The sequence below is a fragment of the Penaeus monodon genome, chromosome 37, assembly GCF_015228065.2.
Source record: "Penaeus monodon isolate SGIC_2016 chromosome 37, NSTDA_Pmon_1, whole genome shotgun sequence".
Lineage (NCBI taxonomy): Eukaryota > Metazoa > Arthropoda > Malacostraca > Decapoda > Penaeidae > Penaeus > Penaeus monodon.
Window position 1 is genome coordinate 32,545,501 of NC_051422.1, and position 22,500 is coordinate 32,568,000.

The 22,500-nt window shown below is 41.0% G+C and overlaps 2 protein-coding genes across 4 annotated transcripts in view; one reads left to right on the top strand and one right to left on the bottom strand.

The window, feature by feature from the left end:
• Positions 1-8,736, top strand: part of LOC119596323 (peroxisomal biogenesis factor 3-like) — a 14,995-nt gene extending 6,259 nt beyond the window's left edge. For 2 of the 3 annotated variants that reach the window (XM_037945517.1, XM_037945518.1), the window contains exon 2: positions 1,455-3,403. In XM_037945517.1, the coding sequence (XP_037801445.1) occupies positions 1,525-3,180 (1,656 nt within the window). In that variant the 5' untranslated portion in view covers positions 1,455-1,524 and the 3' untranslated portion in view covers positions 3,181-3,403. Of the gene's footprint in view, positions 1-1,454; positions 3,404-6,845 lie in introns of those variants that run through there. The other variant, XM_037945519.1, reaches the window with a different exon arrangement.
• LOC119596322 (mesocentin-like) overlaps positions 8,732-22,500 on the bottom strand; it is a 14,939-nt gene continuing 1,170 nt past the window's right edge. The window contains exons 2-5 of the mRNA XM_037945516.1: positions 20,643-20,701; positions 20,311-20,435; positions 20,059-20,132; positions 8,732-13,813 (exon numbers count right to left, since the gene is read on the bottom strand). Coding sequence (XP_037801444.1) covers positions 10,601-13,813; positions 20,059-20,132; positions 20,311-20,435; positions 20,643-20,701 — 3,471 coding nt within the window. The 3' untranslated portion in view covers positions 8,732-10,600. The remainder of the gene's footprint in view (positions 13,814-20,058; positions 20,133-20,310; positions 20,436-20,642; positions 20,702-22,500) is intronic.

The window sequence follows — 22,500 nt, forward strand, 5'->3', positions numbered from 1 at the left end:
ACCATGCAAATTAGTTTGTGTTTGCCAAATTCATTATCTACTTTTTTGACATTTGATAATATTTATTTTTTTGCTGAGTAGGTGCTATAGAATTGTTATTAGGGGGTCAAGCACTTCTCAACTGAAATGCAATATAAGCATTCAATATCATTCAAAATTGGGGTATTGTGTTTTCCTCTATTTTTACAGCACTATTTTAATATAAATTGATTCTTAAATCTTGCCTGATAAAGTCCTCAAGGAGAGTCAACATAGCAGCATATTCAGATATGTTTCAACAGTGATGACAAACAAACATTCTGATTAGAGGATTTACAAGAACTGATATTGTTCAATGTCTGATCTGTGTACAGACTGTTGATATGTATGTAACTTTCTTCATGAAATATTCATGCTAAGGTAAAATTCAGCTTGTTTCAGAGTAAGTTCTGTAGAGGAGGGTGCACAGTACTATAGATACTTGATGTGATAGGTTGAACCAATCCTTCCTCCATGATCAGCATAGGTTTTTAATGTGTTTTTGAAAGGGGTTATTTACAGTATTCTTATTTATCATTCTGCTTTAACAAACGCATGTGCCTCTTCCCTCCCCAGACCCTTATTTCCCAATTTACCCTACTTTCTTTAGAAATCCCTTTCCCACGTGTCCACACTTCATTGCTCTCCAGCCAAATTGAATCATTGTTAGAAGTGCAGTTTGATTTGAATGGGGGAAAAAATGTTGATGGAACACCCACCCACCTTGAAGCTGTGGACCACATTGTGCAATTAGAATATAAATAGCTATATATATATTTGGATCACAAACTTTTTAAAATTTACTTCCTGATCATGATTATGTCCAATAATAAATTACCCTGAACCCATTGCTGTCGAGTACACCCAAAGGCCACTGTAGTTTTGGCATGTGAATATTACTTACACATAGATGGCTTCACAAGTGCTCAGTCACCAAGGAGTCAAATAGTACACCTAATTGACTTTTTCTTGATATCCCATTTCCTTGATTTTTTTTATCTTTCTAATGTCATTTGATATTGAGACTTAGCATTATTAGTGACATGATTGTTATTATGAAAATACTAATGGCATTAAAAAAAGAATCTTTCCAAAAATCAAGGAAAAGAGAAAACAGGTGAGATAGGTTGAACTATTGCTTGACTCTCCAGTGACCAAGCATCTGTGGGGCATCTGTGTTTTAATACAATAAACTAAAATCATAATAGGCTTGGCATATGTGCACATGCCATACGCAGGTCCAGTTGGTTAATGTATTTATATCAGTTTATTATTTGCATCTGCTTTCATATTTATTATCATTATTGTTATTTCATTCTATTTGTTATGGGGATAAGATAAGCTTTAGGTAGTAACTAAGATTATGGTCTTCACTAGGAATGTTTTAAATCAAATGTCGCTGAGAAATTTTACAGAATGGTTATTTTTGTCTACAGCTGTGGAACAAGTTCTAAGAAGAATATAGGCACCTTGACAAGATCTGAATAGAATTTGAAGATTGTGAAAATGGAAGCAGTTGAAAGTGTGGCACCAGGAGAGGAGAGTCAGAAAATGGAAGACCAAAGCATTTCAGAGGGAAAGGAGCAGGAGGAAAAGGAGATGAAGAAATCGCCAAAGCCAGCCAGACAGAGGAAGAAACGACTTATTAATCAGTTGAAAGAACAGATGGAATTCTACTTCAGCGCAGCCAACATTAGTAAAAATCGCACCATGGCACGATTTTATGAGAATGGCCCATATATCAGTTTGGCGACCTTTTGTAATAAATTCAACAAGATTAGGGCTATGACAGATGATACAAACTTGCTTAGAAAAGCTGTTGAAAAGTCAACAATTCTAGAACTTTCAGAAGATGGTCTTATGGTGAAGAGGAAAGAGGAAGTGATCAAAAAAGCCAATGAGACCGAGTGCACAATTTATGTTGAAAATATTCCTGCTCATGTGGATCATGATTGGGTTCGACAGATTTTTTCACAGTATGGCGTGATTGATTACATTTCTTTACCTCGTTATAAACATTCTTGTAGACCAAAAGGATTTGCTTTTGTTGAGTTCCAGACTCCAGAGATGGCAGATCTGGCTCTGGAGTCGTTTGGTGCCGAGAAGTGTAGGATACCATCAGACATTGACCCAGCCCAGCTACAGAGTATCAAAAATTTTGACCAAAATTCTGAGCAGGTAAATAAAGAGGAAAAAGCAGATCCAGACAAGACTAGTGATGGTAGCGAAACAGCACCAGGAGATGAGATGGAAGAAGTTAGTAATGATATGGATGACAGTGCAAGTGTTAAGAGGAAGAGGACAGACTCTGGAGGGGAATGTGAGACTGAGGTGATTGTTCCCAAAAAAATAAAAACTGGGGACGGAAACCTTAGTGATGGGAGTAAGGAGGGTGGGGGAATTTCAGCTGGTGAAGAGCAAGGAGCTGTTGAGAAAAAGAGTAAGAAGAAGAAGCGTAAGCGAAGTAAGAAAGTGAAAGGGGATGAAATAGAAAGTATTTACTTGAAAGTAATGTCAAAAAGGGAATGGAAGACATTGAGAAATAAATATCTAAATATGCAAAGAGAAAATATGAGAAATCTGAAACAGAAAGTAAGAGATATAAGAGATCAGAGACAATCTATGTATAGCAATTGCAGATATAAAAATCCAGATATGTCATTACAAACAGACTTTTCAGGACATTATCAAAAGCTTAATCATGATGATACAGTAGATGGACAGGAGAAGAATAATAAAAGTACTAAACCTAACTTCATTCCAAATGCTATTATTAAGATTAGTTTTGAGGAGCCTCCTCAGGACCCCAAGAAGTTGCGAGAAACCATACGTAAAGGAGGTGGTGAGGGTGTGGCATATGTGGATGCTAGTGTCATGGAGAGAGACGTCTTTGTGAGGTTCCTTTCAGAGGAAGCCGCAGCAGCATATAAAAAATCTGGATGTTGGAGCCGCATGGAGATTCTTTCGGGTGCAGAGGAGGAGGAGTATTGGAATAACATCAACATTTGCTGGTCTCAAAACAGAGGAAAAAGGAAAAAGCAGACTGGGGATGGCACTACTGGGATTTCAAATCAGGAAAGAGGGAGAGAAAAGTTACTTCTGAAAGCATTCCGAGAGTCTCAGAACACAAAGCCAGCTCAGCACATTGTGTTTGAGGATTGAAATTATAGGTATTTCCAGAGCATGACTGTGTTCAGTTCTTAGATCAGAAATAAGAGGTTATGTTAAATGATTTTTTTTTTTTCTTTTCTTTTTTTAAGGAAAGGTTTTAACACTAAGTAGGAAATTAGACTAAAGTAATTTTGAAATATTTTGATTATGAGGTTTCTTGTATGTTACCACATATGCTATTTGAGAAATCATCAATAAATCTTGAATAAATTCATTTGCTTATTTTGTCCCTTCACAAGGATGGTATGAGTTCAAAAGTATGGAAATTACTTTTCTCAAGAGAGAAAAACAACATAATACCGAGTGAAAATTTTATATTGCATTTCACAATTCAGGAAAACTATACAAATATTTTGGTGAAGCACAGCAAAAATATTGAATCCAACTGTGATCAGATTGTTCAAACACTAAGACAATATTATTCCATCTCATAATACAGTTCCTTTAGTGTGACTTTGTTAAATATATTGTATTACCTACATGTATTTTAAAAGCACAGGAATATTCATTAGATAGTATCTATATAATTATTATAAAATGAACATTGAAAACAGCAGCTTATTTATTTATATATTGAAATTTTCTGCTGCGTCAACATTTAAGGTCATCAGCAGTGTAATGAAAACACAGCAATACGGTGGGGCTTGGAAGTAAAGCCCCAAGTATGCAATATGATAAACTATTGTGGCTAAGAAGGTAAAAATGGGTTAATAATTAGGATGAGTGGACAGAAGAAGGGGATGAAGCAGAGAAGGAAAAGGAAAGGGGGAGAAGAAAAGACCATGCAGAATTTGTGGAGGCGAGGTCTGAGGTCCAAGGCAGGGATTAACTCCTACATTGGGCCTCAGTCTCCGTCTCCTAAGCCCCCACACAACAACATTGGGGGGGAAGCAGCAGCTTAGAAACAATTTCATTTCCTGTTTTCCATGCAGAATATAAGAATATTGTCAGTACCTCTATTTTTTTTTTTTTTTTTAGAAATGAGCTTAAAATTGCAAATATGTTGCACCATTAATTTTTTTCTCTATTGTTATTGTTAATACTAATATTGCAAATATGATTATTGCTAATTCTTATTTGTTACTGTTGTAAATGCTGCTGCTTTTAGGGTTTCTGTGATGATAATAATTATAAATACAATAATAATAATAATAAATTATTATTATTATTATTATTATTAATTATAAAATTATAATATTTCAGAGTTTCACATTATCAAATTTTGTGCAGGGGAGAAAGGGAATACTGACCTGGCAGATAAGGTGAAGGGATCCTAAGGGATGGAGGTGGTAATATGATTAATTTGTTTATTTATACAAAGTACTGCAATATATATGGAATGGAAATTATAAACAAGTATAGAATGTGTGGCAGCACTTTACACTATGATACGTCAAAGAAAACAGGTCATTATGATACTATTCTTTAGCTTTGGTTCTAAACCTTTTTAGAGTCATGGGCCTCTTTAAGAATCTGATGAAAGCTATGGACTCCATTCCCAGATATATCCACATAACCACAACTCCGTATGCAATATGTATAATGTACTTAATATATATGAGATTTGATTGTCTCATACACATATGGGATACACAAAGTATTATGAAACTTTAAATTAAACAATAAAAAAAAAAACACAAATATAAATGTACATTTTAATCTAATTCTCACAGACCCCCTGAAACTGAAATTTTTGACCCTCTATGGGTCCATGGATCCCAAGTTAAAAACCCTGTTCTATAGACTTTGTACAGGGAACAAATACTGGATGTGAAACTGCTAATAAAAAACTTACTAGTATGATTAACTAAGTGTGTCTAGTATTGATTACCACAAGAACTCCACAACTTGTATTGCTCTTGTAGAGAAAGGTATGAATGAGAAAGAAAATCATCAAAGCACAGCAGATGTTTTTGCCCTGTTTCAACTATATCTGTGCCTTTTTGACGAAGATGTAGTTGATAAAGGGCAAATACATATCTTGCACTGCGAAGATATCCATTCTCATACATACCTATTTCTATATTTTTATTGCAATGAACACTTCCTCCTATTACTTGTTTTATTAACTGAAAATTCTCTGCTGCATCATCATCTAAGATTATTAGCAGTGTATTCAAAACATAGCAATAGGATGGGGTTTGAGGGTGAAGCCCCCAGGTAAGGAAGCTTTTTGGTTCATAAATTGAGGTTTGAGGGTTTCCAGAATAGTCAATGGTCAAAACATAAATGTGCCAGACATCATAATGATAAAGTATTGTGGTAAAAAGAATAAAAATGTATTAAAAATTAGGATAAGTTGACAGAAGAGGGGGATGAAGAAGAGAAGGAAAAGGAAAGGAGAAGAAAAGACCGTGCAAAATTAGTTGAGTTGACCCTCAATCCCTTGCTCGTTGTTGTTCAAGGGCTTAGGAGACAGAGACCGAGGCCCAATGTAGGGGATTACCCTTGCATTGGACCACAGCCCTCATCTCAACAAATTTTGCAGTGTTTTCTTCTCTCCCTTTCCTTTCCTTCATCCCCTTCTGTCCACTTATCCTAATCTTTTACCCATTTTGTGACAATACTTTATCATTATGCTGTACTCTGTCGCTGTATTTTGAATATGCTGCTAATGATCTTAAATGCTGATGCGGTAGAAAATTTTCAATAAATAAACAAATAGTTGAGCCGAGGGGTTGAGGAGCAAGGCAGGGGTGATCCCCCCTACATTGTACCTCAGTCCCCATCTCCGAAGCCCCTATGACAACAACGAGCAAGTGATTGGGGGTGTTGCTTAATATTACTCTAATTTGGCTCGAACACTGGCTTGGTCTCCTCTCCCTCTCCTACACATGCTTTAGTACGACAAACTTCTAAATCCCAATCAGACTCTGGAGTGGCAACACTATAATACAAATTTCTGTGTTTGACTGCATGCTCTGTCTGTGCTTTTTTGGGGGCAACATCACTGTCAAGTTGTTCAGCTCTGCTAAAAGAATATCACAGTATATCAGTATCAAAGGACTTAACTTTTGGCACCATTAAAGAACTGGGAAATATTATTAAGTAACTCATTAATACTATTCCATGAATAACAAGAAGTAGATAGACTTCACAGTTTATTTACTTATTTGTTAAAAATTTAGCCTCATAAATATGTAAGGTCATTAGCAGCATACAAAGAAAATGGCAGTAGGGTATAGCATTATGCTAAAATATTGTGGTGAAAAGGGTAAAAATGATTAACGATTAGGATAAGTGAACAGAATAAGGGATGAAGATCTGAAGGAAAGGGAAATGGGAGAAGTAAAGACCATGCTGAAGCCCAAGGCAGGGGTGTTGGGCCTCAGTCTCCATCTCAAACACATGATTTAGGTTTAGATCTCCTTTATTATGGTTGACATATTCATATTAACTCACTGGAGATCATACAAGTTTTTTCTGTAGGTCTAGTTTGAAAGATAAATACCTAACAGTCAGTTTTGATGCTAATATTAGCAGAATTTTTTTTTTCTAAAAGACTTCATAGTCTCACGTTCTTTATTATGAGTTTTGTATCCTTTAGTTGCATATGACATGTATAGCTCTTCTATAGAATTCTTTTCCATTTTCATGTATTTTGTTTCTATATTTAGTATATATACAATATTTAGTGTTTTTTTTTACATTTGCAGTTTCTGGTACATGGCCTGACTGAGAAATGTTGGGACAAGTGCATGGACCGGCCGTCCACAAGACTTGAGTCACGCACTGAGGGCTGCATCACCAATTGTGTGGAGAGGTTCATCGATTCAAATAACTTTGTTGCAAATCGTCTTCAGAAAGTTGCAACTTCATCCGGGATATAAAAGAAATCATGGACTAGTCTTGTGGCAAAGCTGGTGACGAATGCACTTGAAAAATAGAAATAGTGTATCATCCTGCTTCTGAAAGACATTTATAAGTGTAGTAAGTAGTAAGACATTTCATAAAATATAGTTAATAAAAAGAAGGAAAAAAAAAAGTCCACCATGTTTTCAAGGATCAGATCCTTTTTGAGTCGTCACAAAAGGAAATTTCTCATAGGGGGAGCTGTTGTTGGAGGTGTAGCCCTGCTAAGCAGATATGCAGAGTACAAGCTTCTACAGTGGCATGAACAGCAAACACGAACAATGCTGGAAAAGCAGAAAAAACATCATCATTACGAAAATACCCAGAGAACAGCAAATGCAACAGTCATGAGCTTGGCAGGTAGCATGAGAGAAGTTGTTTGTAGAGAACTGGATACAGATGCACTCTTGCAAGCAGTCCGTGATCAGCCTGAACATAAACTTGCCATTTGGGAGCAGTTGAAAATAGTTGGGTTTAGTCGAGCAATAAGTGTTGTATACATATCAAGCTTAGTAGCATCTGCTATACGTGTACAACTAATGATACTTGGAGGTTATACATACGGAGACTTGATACAGGCAGGCCATGCAGGGATACCAATTTCACAGGCTCTTCAGCAAAAATATCTTGCAGCAGTCCATTATTTAGTGGAAGAAGGTGTCCCTAGACTTGCTCACCATGTAACAAGAGCTGTGACTCGTATAGTCACAGGGTTGCCTTTGACTCGCTCCCTCACTCTTAGCCAGCTAGAAGCCATATACCAGGAGGTTAGGTTAAGTCTAGCAGGGGAAAGTGGATCAACAGAAACTGCTCTAGAGGGAACATCATGCAAGCTTGACCAGTGGAGTAAATATGTCCTTAAACCCCCAGTTGCTCCAGAAGAAGATGGAGAGGAAAGGGTCCTTTATAATATGCTAATAGAAACCAGTGATGTTATAGATAGTGAAGATTTCAACACAGTTGTGGACACATTAATACAACACGGTTTCAACCACCTCCTTGATCGTGTGGCCGATTTCTACCCTATGTCAAAGTCAGACTTCCCAAATATTGGTTCCGAGAACTGGGTTGATAGCATCAGTAGAGAATCGCCCACAGGTGTTGCTTCAAATGGGGAGAGGAATGATGCCAGTAGGAATTTTATAGCACAAAATATTTCAATTCTCAATGATTCGGTTCTTCCTGTGGCAAAGTTGGTGCCAGTATTCTCTGGTTTAGTTCATGCAGCGCTCTCCCCTGCTCCTGGACAACTGCTTCAGAAGATTCTTATTGACAGCAAATTAGACACACTTGGAGCAAATGTTTATGAAGCATTTGCAGTGCCTTTGGGACAAGGCAGAGAAGAAAGGTAGTATTTACACTAAGTTTAAATTTGTGATTTGTGTGATTAGAAGGGATTTTTCAGTACTACTGCTGTGGAACAAAAATGTCAGTGTTTACATTTGGAAGTAAAATACTCCAAGGAATTTTTCTTCTCTATTTTGGAAGGAAAATACTGTAGGCAATTTTTGTTCTCTGAAGTTGCAGCATGAAAAATGTTGAAACATTAAAAAAAACAACTCTTTGGGAACATTTTTATTAAGATATAAATAAGCCTTTATATTGGTAGTCATGTATCTTTCATGAAGTATAAGATGTAAATATAGTTGTGCATTGAAATATATAACAGGGTTAATAAAATTCACCATCATAAGATTTACTTTGGTTTTATTGTATTCACATTACCCATATTTCAAGAATAATGTAACTCGATTTTTGACAGTTTTAAATAATAGTCAGATGTGCCAGAATCTTGCACTGATGCTAGCATAACTAAATGTGCAGATCATGCATATTTGCTAGTGTTTTTTCACCAAGAATATATTTTAATGGAGAACTAAAGCTTGCTTTGTAATTATTGGTAATTATTGATATCTTGATTAATAATCAAGGTATATGCAGAGACCAATAACTTGTATGGTTAATGTAGCAACTTGCTAAACTTATGGTACTTGAGGAGAAAATCAGTATATAGTTCAAAATCTGTATTTTGGATATGACTGCTTTTATTCCTTTGATGCATGTATACTGTGCTAGCTGCAGGTAGCTTAGAGCAACAAGTTCCATCGGCTGCAGAATTTATCAGGACATCTGACACAGAAAGTTGCTCATCTTGAAATCATTGCAAGAAGCAATGGGTATATCCCAATAAATAAATTTTAATGAGTAATCATAGCAGCAATCCTATATATACTGAATTCAACAATCCTTTACTTGAATATTTTGATCAATGCCATTATTGAATATACATTAATGTAAAGCCTGCAGATTGGAACTGAAGAAAATGTTATATATTCTGTATCTAACATGAAAAAAATAAATAATTACTGTTAAAAAGAACAAAAGTTACAAATATACAAACAAATGAACACATGAGACACTGGATATATTTCAGGTTTGTTACAGCGGTAGTTAAGGCCTGTCTACACAAGCAGCCCTCCGCCCATCCTATGCTCTTAGTTGTGGGGGGGGGGGGGACTCAAGAGAGGCCCCATATTAGGGATATCCCCTACCTTGGGCTACAGCCCTGGCTCAACCAATTTTGCAGTCTTCACCCAATTTCCTTTCCTCTTCCCAAACCCTTTCTGCCCACTTCCTAAGAGATGAGAGCGGAGTTGAAGGGATCAAAGGCTCGCTTTGGGTCAGTCTTGAACAGCCTCAGGGAGCCATGGACATGGTATTCCCGTTCAGTTGCCTAGCCCTTACCCATCGCGGGGACCCTGAGGGGTGAACCATTTCTCTTCCCCACATACTCCAGGCTTACCATTGCCAATTATTTTTGTACCCTTATTGGGGGCATCGAGCTCTAGTGGCCAACATTCATCCATCACATTCTTCATTTTCAACTCCCTCCTTCCTTATTACTAATTTTTACTGTCCATGTACCCCTAGTAGCAGCTTATTCAATACCACTTCCTAGGTCTACACTTTCTCGCTCTACCCATCGCATCAGACAATTCAATCATCTATACCTACCTCTTCCTCTGATGCCTATCCCCTTTTCTTCCCCTCGTAAGACAACCTTCATTTCTCAGACCTCCCCAATCGTTTCCCCTTCAGGAACTCTTGAGGACATTCAAAAATATCTAGTCATGACAAGAAACCATGCCCATCCCTATCATTCGCCCATTCCCTCTACACAAAGTGACTGGCGACATCCATCCACCCTCCTCCTCCTCCTCATGGTCTCCCTACACTCCTTCCTCCCTCCCTCCCTTGAACTCAAGTCAAAGTTTAAATGTTTGGTTTGATTGGTCATTTGGGCACTGTTTACCACAGTATTAATTTTCTGCACTGCTTTGTTTGTAAGATTTCGTGTACATGGTATTGCTTAGCTTCGATGACTACTCAACTAGAAAAAACAGTCACGGGGGACGAGACGAGGGAAGGGTGAAGTAGAATTGGTAGAATCATTATATAGTGATCATATACGAATTCTTAAATATCATATAGAAGTAATGAAACACTTTATACATATTACAGTTATAGATTAAAGACAGTATACAACCCGTTGATTAGTCTATGGGATATTATTTGGTAATATTTCATTCACTTCTTCCAGTAATGCATATGCTTCCCCCTCGTGCGATCCAGGTTCTTTCCCCAGGAGCTGCATTATCTTCTTAAGGCACTTTGCTTGAAGCTTCCCTACCACATCTACAAACACATTTATCTCCTCAACAAAGCTCTCGTAATCCCTAGATTTCATAGTGGACGATTCCCGCACAAGATTAAGTTGTAGAAGATGCTGTTCGTGCTTCACAACTGCAGAAAGGCGCTGAAGGCTGAAACTCGCTTCGACGAATTCTTCCGTCACTTCAAGGAAGTTCTCAGCTTCTGTGGCTACGAAGTCTACGTTGTTTGTTGGGACAACTTGGATGGGGCCCTTTTCGCTGTGCACTGGGTTGCCGGCGTCGTCAACCAGCAGCTTCTGCTTGGTCTTGGCGCCATCGTTCTCAAGGGAGCGCGAGTCTTCGTCTGCCGTCTCCATGACCTGTAAATGGCCAGCCATCTCGACCTTGAGAGTCTTCTCTCCCGTGGCGAGGGCGATGTTATTGCCAGAATCATCAACAACAGTTATAGGAGAGTCATTCAAGTCTATCAGGGTTACAGAGTTCCCTTCTCCATCAACTAGCATATTTGCAGCTACAGAGGTTTGCTTGTGCTCGCCAACCTTTTTCATAGTTAGAAGCTTTCCTTTGTCGTCAGCCAAAAGATAATCTCTCTCATCAACAACGTTTACTTCAGACGATGATCGTCGAACTCTAGCAGTGTCGGTGCCATCCACAGCAAGCTGAACCTCGCCTGCCATCGTGACCACCACCTCTTCGTTATCGAGCAATGTTACAGGTGTTCCTTCTAAGGTTGAGAGTGTTACTGTATTGCCTTCGCCATTGACAAGGATATTCGCCACAACCTTCTGTGCTTTCTTCCTTTCTGCCATTATCCTCAAATTCTTCCCATTTAAGTCTGTCAGTATACTACCGGAAGAATCCACCAGCATTTCTGTGTCCTCGACCATATCCATTATCATGGCTGTCTCGGTATTTTTCACTATTTGAACATCTCCATCTTTCACGGCTACGTCGTTACCCTGCCCATCAACAATAGTAATAGGAGAACCTCTCACACTCAGTAACTGCACAGTGTTGTTGGTTCCGTCTACAATTACGTTGGTTACTTGTGATGAAACGATTTCATTTGTGGGGACAAATGCAAGAGCATATCCTTCACTGTCGACAATAAAGTTCCCATTTTCATCTGTAAGTCGTTTTCCTTCATTAGTTTCAACAATAAAAGCTGTTGCAGTCCCCGTTTCCATTATGATTTCTCCAGCTACAGGTTTCACGATGTTACCCTTTCCATCATTCAGTGTTACTGGAACCCCGTGGACGTCAGTTAGAGTCACTGTATTTTCATGAGAATCCGTGATCCCGTGGCCTTCACTGGCTAAAGAGCGTCTCCGCCTAGATCTATGTTCAGGTACAAGAGTGACTGGCAAACCATTTTCATCGACCACTAGTTCTCCTGATGCTTTCTTTAGAACCATCATAGCGTTTTCAAGTAGAACGGTTACGTTGAAATCAGCTATCGTTATATTTTTATTTCCAGTTTTAACGGTAACTACATTATCACTATCGTCGATAACCGTGATTGGAGAGCCATTTATGCTCAACAAGTTTACGGCGTTGCTATCTCCATCCACCAAGACGTTTGTGGAAACCTCAGAGTAGTGTCGCGTGTTCACGGATGTGGCCTTCAGCAGCATTCCGTCTTCATCTGCTAAGGCTTCGCCATTCTGCAAGAGAAGGTCTTCCCCTGATGACCTCTTCATAATAGAAACCGTTTCCCGAGATACCTCCAAATCTGAGCCGCCTCCATTTAGCGCAAGTTCGTTGCCATTAGAATCACAAACATGCACAGGTGTACCGTCACTTGCCACTAAATTAACTGGTTTATACTTTCCATCGACAATACTATAGACAGCTGGCAATGGTTGCGTGTTACTTGCCGGCTTAACAGTTAAAGGTGAACCCATTTTGTCCAACAGAATTCTGCCATTTTCATCCCGGACCACGGGTCTACCCTCAACGAACTCTACTGTAGCCATTGTGGATTCTCCGATATTTAGAATATGATCGCCGGCCACTACATCGATTTTGTTGCCCGATATATCTACTATATCTACGTCGACATGAGAGGCATCGACTAAGGTTACCGTTATATCGTTTCCATCAACGACAGCGTTTGACGAAGACCGCGATTTTCTTCGTCGGGAGTAGGACGAATTTTCTTCCGGAGAAGCCTCATCGGAGGTTTCAGCAGTTTTTGATACTACTAACACGCCACTGCCGTCTTTTACCTTTGTAGGGTTACCAGCACTATCAACAATGATATGGTTAATTTTATTTTTTTTGCTCTTAACTGTCATTGGTAAATCACGCACGGCAGGCATGTCTGTAGCTGTAACTTCTGGAACATCGGCCACAAAGGACACCCCATCAGCGTTTTGGACGTGTAAGGGCCCACCTCCGTCCACGAGTGTTACCGGGTTACCATCACCCTTCACCAGCACCCTAATAGGGTCCCTGTCTGGGGCGCTCGACGGTGGATGGTGTGACTGCAATTCTAGGTATGGAACAGTGGTAGGGGTGACCACTCCCAAGACAGCGCCTTTACTCGTGTCATGTCCAGCTAGTACGCTCAAGCCATTGTCGTTTAGAATTATGGTGGGACCCCTTTCCTTCTGCACTAATATCAGTGGCTTATCATCGTTTACAATAACATTTCCATACCGGTCTTTTACAATGCTTACCGAGTCAACAGGTGATAATATGACATTACTAGATACTCTGTCACTTTCAGCTATAACTGCTCTCTTTGTTTTCTTTGATGATACGCTATCGCTGCTTGCAGTTTTATCCGCCTCTGATATATACGTTATATTCTGAGAATTTATGAAGTTCACAGGCCCTGTCGCAACGATTGTCACAGCATCTCCTTCCACCAGTGTTACGGGTTTGCCACTGCCATCAACAACGACACTAACAGGGTTTCCGCCCTCTGTTAAGATTACACTGGAGACCTTGGCAGCCCCGAGGTCATCGTTTTCACTCTGGTCTGGAAGCGACCTGCGGTACCGTTTGACAGCGGTTTTGCAAATGTCGGTTTCCAAACAAGCATCGTAGCAGCATTTATCAGACGAGGCGCAAACTCCGTCGTTGCTACACACCTGTAATAAATGCAAGACTAGTTGAGAGTGGTTTAAAGGATAAAATGTGCAGCCTATAGTTACTCGTGTAAGAAAAGAACTTTAGCATTAATAAAGAAAAACTTTTATAGTAAATGTACGTTTCTTTTAACATTTAACATTGTTAAAAGTACAATAACCGCCTGGAGACAAAGCTATTTCAGTGTCATTCTTTGCCAAATTGATCTCACAGTACTTATGGCCGATAGCTTTCTCAATCTCAATGTTAATGCGCACGCATGGTTGGTTGCTGGGGGTGGGGAAAGGATTAAGGTGTAAGTGGTAGTGCGAGTTTGTAAAGGTGCCTCCAATGTGTTTTTGTTTGTCGGTGAAGGTTTTGAGTGTTCTTGTTTTAATAATATGGGGTAGTCTGTTCCAATCGCGTAAGGTACGTGGGAAGTGTGCTTGTAAAAGTCGGTGTTGGTGTGGTATGTAACTTATTGTACTGAGTTTCGTGCTACGTTTATGTGATGCTTATAGTTATTCGTGTTTGCAGCCTTGTACATGATTGTAAGTGTGCTTGTCCTCGTCTTCAGCAGGTCCATGTTAATCAGTTTTTTTATGCGAGTTATATTAAGTATACACATGTAACTGTACTAACCTGTTCGACCTTCTCAGTGTTGTGCTTGGTTTAAGGGTCTCATACTGCCGTATAGTACTCAAGCGTTGGACGTGCAAGTAGTACTCGAGCGTTGGACGTGCAAGTGTGTTGTAAGTAGTGTGTTATATGTCTGGCATACAGTTTTGTAGGTTTCCCCTCAGGAACTCCTACTTTTCTTGTGATAAAGTCGATGCGAGTGTTAAAAGAGGTGTACTAGTGAGGTGTACTCCAAGGTAATTGTTGGATATTGTGGGTGTCAGTTGTTGGTTGTGGTTAATGGTTAATGGTTAAAAGCTAGATAAATGTGCTAGACATCTAAGGTCATGTAGCACTATAATGTTAGGGAAGGATGGTTGAGTTAGTGATTAGTTGTCTAAGCTGGGCAAAGGAATTGGTGAGTGAAAGGGTTAGAGTCGGGTGTGGTAAGGAGTTAGATTAGATGGAGGATATGTATGCGTTTGAGGAAAGAATAGTTGAATTTGTTGAAACAAAGTGTGGGATTCTGTAAGGATGTCTGATAGGTTGGGAGGTCGGTGAAGGGAGGATAGGTGGGGGGAAAGCAGAGGTAAGTATGGACGAGACATAAAGGGAAGAGACAAAATGATAATTGGGGATTGGTATTGGATGTGTAAGAAAGGTCTCTTGAAGGCATACAATAGATGGGTTATAAGAGGAAAGGATATGACAAAGGTCAGGTCTGTGGGAGCGGAAACATCTAATATTCCAATGAAGGATACTTATACTTTAGTGATATAGATTGTAATACGTTTTGGAGATTTTGAGGGGAAGCAGCTAGAGGGTGGGATAAGGACCGAGAGGTCTGAGATGGGAGAGGTGTGGGAGTTGGTGTTCTACTAGGAGGGGTATTAGGAGATGGAGGGTCTGAGGAAGGGGATACTTGTGACATAAGGGATTCACGTGTGTATCCAGGAGGGAGTGGAAGGGATAGAGGGGATGGTGGGAGGGTTACATAAGGGATTCACGTGTGTATCCAGGAGGGAATGGAAGGGATAGATAGGTGGGACGGTTAATGTGGGCGGGGTTGGGGTCGGGGGGGATGGGCTGTGTTGGGAGGGGTTAGGAGGATAGGTTGTAGGGGGGATATCGTTAGGAGGATGGATATCAGCAGTTACTTGGAGTGTGAAAGGAGCAGGAGTTGTAAGATTTGGAGGTTGAGTATCAGTTTTCATTAAGTAATCTTGAATATTTTCAATAGTTTCTTCTAAGGAGTTGGTTGGGGAGTTTTGGGGGATAAAGGATTTCTTGTGAGGGGGGGAAGAGAGGATTGGTGTCTCAAGCGTAGGGGCAAAGGAAGGTGGAGGTGTTTGTGTGGTAGGGGAAGAGGGGTTGGAACGTTTGTTCTGTCTGTTACGGGTAGTGCGAGAAGGAGAGGGGAAGGTGTTGGGGTTGTAGTGGTGATTGGAGTATCTGTAGTAGAGATTGGAGTGTCTGGGTTTAGGATGGCAAAAGAGTTTGACTGGGGAAGGTAGGAGGTAGAAGAGGGGGTGTTAGATGTAGGGGGTTGGGTTTAGGAGAATTGGTAGAATGAGCAGTATTACTGGAGTAAGGAGTAAGAGAGAAACCACGTCGACGTGCTTCCTGTCTGGCTTCATGTAGTGTGAGTCAAGTTTGAATCTGAGAGTTGCTACCTCAGACTCAAACTTGTAGGTGGGACAGCCCCTATAAAATACATTATGGGGGCCGCCACAGTTGGCACATGTGCATGATTGTGCAGAGCAGTTAGATCGGGTATGGCCAGGTTGGGCACATAGTGGGCATCTAGCTGTGGAACGGCAAATGTTTGGCTGGGTGTCCTAGACGCCAACAATTTTGGCACTGACGTGGAGGGGGTTGGTATGGACGAACAGGCAGGGATTCTCCTCCTATGTAGACGTTAAAGGGAAGGTCATGTCTACGGAAGGAAATTTTGGCTATGTTAGTGGGTTTCTTTCGATGACCTCTGGGGGGAATGGAGTAGCATTGTACTGATGTTGCATCATAGTCTGTGAGACAGGCAAATAGGTTTTCTCCACAGTCTGACCAATCTTTGTCATAGACTGGGCAATTTGCTGGGGAGATTGAAACTGTTCCGGTGTAAGTATTGAGGGTTGGATGGGGTTCTGCAAGGATGGGGTTACCATATAGGTCAGTTTTGTTAATGCTATAGCTTGGTTTTCGGATGTTACTGACAAGACGGGAGCGGTCGGGTCGGCTACGGAAAGAGACTTTACCTACTTGTTTTTGAAGACATTGTTGGAAGAGAAGGGTGTTGTCAGAGTAGGGAGCTGTGGGAGGGATCACGAAAAATCGGTCCCATTTGGCTGCGCTAAAGAGAGTATTCAAGATTGTTGTAGAGATAGGGGTAGTAGAAGGGCGGGGGCGTGACAAGGATGGAGTAGTGTTGAGGGAGGTAGTGTTATGGAGAGGTGGGCAGTAAGGCTGTAAGGTATTAATAAGGGAGGATGGGGTGGTTGATGTTGGAGGTTGTGGGGATAGGTGTTGAAGTTGAGCATGCTGGAAGAGTGGAAATGTTCCTTAAGGGTTGATTGTTGGCTACTGTACTAGTAGGCATTGATGAGGGGGTAGTTATTGCAGTGTTCGGAGCCGTGGTCAAAGGAGAGCCTGGGGTTACGGAATCGGGTGGGTTTATATCGTTGGGGCTATTTGATAAAGGGGCATGCCTCATTGCCCCTAATAGTGGGGATAGGTTTTCATTACTGGCCATGGTAAGCCTGGGTTATGTTGGGGATAAAAACAGTCCACCCTTCAGGGTCCCCTTGAGGGGTAAGGGCTAGGTAACTAAATCAGGGGAATACCGTGCCCATGGCTCCCTCAGGCCGTTCAGGACTGGCACAAAGTAAGCCTTTCATCCTTTCAGCACGGCTCTCACACCTTAGGAGGTGGATAGCAGAAGGGTTTGGTGAAGGGACAGAAACGAAAAGTGGGAAGGAAAAAAAGACCATGCAAAATTAGTTGAGTCGAGGGCTGAGTCCCAAGGTTGGGGAGTTCCCCATCATTGGGTCCCAGTCTCCGCCTCCTAACGACAACAACGGGCAAGGGATTGGGGGGTGTTGGTTGTGTAGGGTCTATTGTATTGGTGCATGTGATCTGGTGAAACGGAGTACCTTGCATTTGTCTGATCTGAAGGCTATTTGCCATGAACTTTACCACTGCTCAAAGGCCTCTGTCATATCTGAGGAGTCTACAGTCGTCTTCAGTGTTAACTGGTCGAAATAAATGACGTCAGCAAAAAGTCTAGCAGAAGAGTTAGGCGTCTTTCAACGTTGTGAATTGTTTGCGTGGTAGGTGGAAATATTAGTACATTTTTGGAAAATGTATTTTGGAAGGATTTGAAAGCGGTTAATTTTTTGTAGTATGTTTGCGCGCGTCTGTAGAGTCGTCGTTTTTTACAGTGTTGTCTGCGTAGGCCCTTGGAGAACCAGGGAAGTGTGAGTTTGCTTGAAGGTGTTTTCTGTGGTATGTGTTTTTCCATCGGTGTGAGTATAGTGTGTTTAAGGCTATCCCAGTTAGAAGGGGTCGTCTGTGGGGATCTGTATAGTAGTCCATGCTGTAGTTGGGAATGTCATGTGTGACTGTCAGGTCTGGAAAAGAGGAAACTAGGTCTGCGCCTCTTTCTTCGTCTGGTTGGCCTGAGAATTGCAGCAACAAGGACAATGTCATGGTTACTTAGTCCTAGAATAACCATGGTGCTTGTTATGTCGAGAACGTTGTGAGGAATAGGTCTAGAATGTGTGAAGTGTGAGGGTCACCGGTGCCAACGGGACGGGTTGTTTTGTGTTCACGTTGGAGTGGGTACTGTTAGCGAAGAGTGAATGAGTACACATGATGTCAATGAAAGTCGTCTGATTGGAATAATGGGTGCCGCAAGATCGGGGTGTGTGTGTGTGGGGGGGTCATGGGGGAACAGACCAGTCTAGTCAAGGTCGGGGAGACTGAAGTCGCCCGCGATCCATATGCTTTCTGTCTGCGTTTATGCGTGATGGGGATGTTTGACGGTTTTATAATTATTTTGTGTTAGCAGAAGGCAGTCCTTAAAAAAGCAGCGAGGAAGAGTGACAGAGTTGGAGCTAAATCCAGGCGATCTGACAACAAGACCTGGTTTGATGGTGACGAGGAAACCGCCACCTTTTCGTTTGACAGTCATGCTAAAGGAAGGGGGGGGGGGAAGTTTGAGTCGATGTTACGAGTCTCAGTGCCTATTATAACGTCTGGTCGATAGGATTGGATATTGGTGGATTTAGGCTATTTTCTTTGTAATGTTTCTGAAGTTAATATTTAGCAGACGTAGGGTAGTTTGGTTAGCACGAGGCGAGTGCTTCGTTCGAGGTTAGGATGGGCGGTGTGTTCATGGTGTATGGGCGGGTTTGAGGGAAGAATGTGTTGCAAGGGAGGGCTTTCTCTCTAATGCGAACTGTGTGTGTTGAAGGGATTGGATAGTGTGATGGGAGATGCGAAAAGCGAGCTCGAGAAATTAGGCCACATTTGGCGCAGATCCACGCACCTCAATTGTCAACTAGTCCAGCGTATTACTGTGTGAAGGAACCGATGTAGCTAACATAGTACCACACGGCATGCTCGGATATCTCTCGGATATCGCACTGGATGGCCCCATTTAACGGCCCTTGTGCAAATCATGCACGGGTACTTGGGGCGGTAAGGGCCAGGGTTAACACTAGCGCCGCTATCACCACAAACGAGCAGCAGAAATAGGATGGCGTGTCTGGAGTGTTTATCTGTTCTGCTGTGATGTGTGTTGGAGTGCCGCAGGGCTGAGGGAGAGGAACGCGTTGGTTCTTGTTTGTGACGTGAATGTAGTGTTGACTCCTGACTGTCCGTGTGTTTGAGGATTTGTTCACTAAGAGTGAGTATAAGGATTGTTAATGTTAGCGCAAAAAAGGTAATGTGTAAGAGTACGTGGCAACTACCCTTTTCTTTTACGTTTCTTGAGCGCGAGTGAGCTACATGTGTTGTCGGCAAACTGTCAAGTGGCCGGTCATCAAAATCAGAAGGCAGAGTACAAGCAGGAACCGGCACCGAGAGAGACAACAAACGCGGACACACACACACACACACACACACACACACACACACACACACACACACACACACACACACACACACACACACACACAACAAACGCGGACACACACACACACACACACACACACACACAACAACAAACGCGGACACACACCACAACCCGACACAACAACAAACGCGGACACACACACACACACAACAACACACACAAACACACACACACACACACACACACCCACACACACACACACACACACACACACACACACAAAAAACAAACGCGGACACACACACATACACACAACAAACGCGGACACACACACACACACACAACAAACGCGGACACACACACACACACACAACAAACGCGGACACACACACACACACACAACAAACGCGGACACACACACACACACACAACAAACGCGGACACACACACACAACAAACACGGACACAGACACACAACAAACACGGACACAGACACACAAACCGAAAATAGAAGCACACGCGCACATTCAAAACTCCTTTTCTTTTGTTATACCAAGGAAACGTAATAACACCTACCAACGGCAATGCGTAGTGTCCAGCCCGCGGGCAGAAAGACCGAACTGTGGGGCATTCGTCGATACTGGAGTTTTCTGGAAAAAAAAGGTTATAAACACATTCAGCTCTTTAAAGATTCCATACAAATTACACAATTTAATTTCGCTGCAACGCTAAATCAAAGTGAAAAGTTAAGTTATCCCGTGCGGTTTTGAATCTAGTTATGCTCCTTTCCCGCATGCACAAATATAACAAGGAATCCAGTGAACTTACCTTCTATAGTGGGGTGATATTCAATGTTGTTTGAATCCTCTCCCTGGAATACTTTTGCCATCCTGCAGCAGTAAGGCCTCACTTCGGGGCCGTAGAGGGACTCGCAATAGTGAATGCACGAATACCTGAAATTCACAATCAAAAAATTATTTTTACGCGCAGGTTAAATGTTCAGTAATCCTATATGTGTAGCATGCGTTATTAAAGGGGCAAAGCTTCTTTTATCCCCCCCTCCCCAACTCAAACAGGTCAACAGAAAAGGGTATTCAGCAAATTTCTCGAGAATTTAAACTACTTATGCTGAAAAGTTCTATATATCGTCTTGTACTTACTCATAGTTGGGAGGTAGTGTGGCCCGGGCTACGCAAACCGCTGTCGCCGCTAGCAATAACTGCAAAGGGTTTTAAAATTAATAATCGGTATTAATATTCACATACTACTTCGGCTTTCCACCATCTGCAAACATGTATCATCTGAATACCTGACAGGGATATTCTGTATGACAGAACTGCAATTCCATTGCGAGATCTTTATTCATAGTATGCTTAACAATATCTAAGCACCAACAGAAATTATATTTGTATGAATTATATACATATAATTTATACAAATACAACTTCTGTTGGTGTTTAGTGTACATACACGCGTGTACGTACACATGCACAATATGAAATATTTGAACCCTACGTTATGTATATTTTGTACAACAAAATCATACTGGTTAGGCTGCCCCGCTTGTTGGATATGAAAGATTATCTTTAAAACCACAGTTCACATTTCTGTGGCATTTCAAGCCACTGACATGTTTATCTTGAAGGGGAAAGTTATGTAAATTAAGATCAGGAGAAAGCACCTGAATCACCGCTCGCAGCTTCAACCCGCTCGCCGCTCCCGAGTTTCAAGCAATCTTGCCATGCATACCAAGGTAAAGACAATGTTTACCAGCCATCGGTCATTTGAACACTGCCACATCACGGCGTGATTGTTGGATAATTTTTTGTGGCATGGATTGGGGACTAAACATTTAACCAAGAAGTTTCAGATTCCATATCAGAAACCGACATCTGTCAGCAGGCTTGGTAGGCTTTCTGCACACCCTTTTTATTAATATTACAAAATGTAGAATATTCGAATCGTTCAAGGATTTTACGAAACAACTTTTCGATTTTATGGTCTACCTTCATAAAAACAGCGCGATACTTTGCAACAGATTTCAATAACGTCGCAGTTAGGGATTTATATATTAATTAATCGCAAATCATATCGTATGTCTCTATATAAGCTCCTAAAATATACATCAACTATTTTTGTATACTGAATTCATGTTTACTGTGTGTGTGTGTGTGTGTGTGTGTGTGTGTGTGTGTGTGTGTGTGTGTGTGTGTGTGTGTGTGTGTGTGTGTGTGTGTGTAAAATATAAAGTAAATAACTGGCGTCTGAAATATTGCAAGATTTTCAAACGCGCGAGTCATATGTATTATTATTCGGTGGATTGAATATCTTAAAATCCTGAAACGCTACGACTAAAACATTTCAAAGGAAAATTTATTTCTCGATTTGTTGATATATTACAGCCACTAACTGAAGTAAATACATTTGATCACTAGATTTACCCAGTTGTGCAAGATTTGGACTCAATTTGGACAGATGGATACGATAATATAAAACTTCAAGCAATACCTTTCATATGAAAAAAAAGTGGATGTAACAAGTTTTTTTTTTTATCTGAGTATTTGAAAGTTTCCACAGCCTTGCGAGGCGAGGCGTGGTGTGTACAAATAATGTAATTCGCGCAGTAGTCCGGTACTTGTTCCATTTGAAGCTTCCTTAATCATGCCAGCATATTAAGTACTATAATGGTTTTCTGTTACTTTTAATATGAAAATAAATTCTTTCAAAATTACATATCACAACAAGCTTCCATGACTTTTGTATTGACCACATCAAACAATGTATCAAATTTTAGGGTTTTGGAATGCTACAAATAAGACTTATGGTAATTTTCTGGAATAGCGTCGCATAACCGATCGTGACGACGTTGGATTCCTCTCACCCTCAATTACACAGATGTAGGACTTATGACGTGGACCCTCCCCTCCCCAAACTCCCACATTCTTGGCCCCGATAGCAGCGGAGGGCATGTAAAGTCACAGAATCTGTCACTATATTTCTTGTGCAGGGACTGTTCCC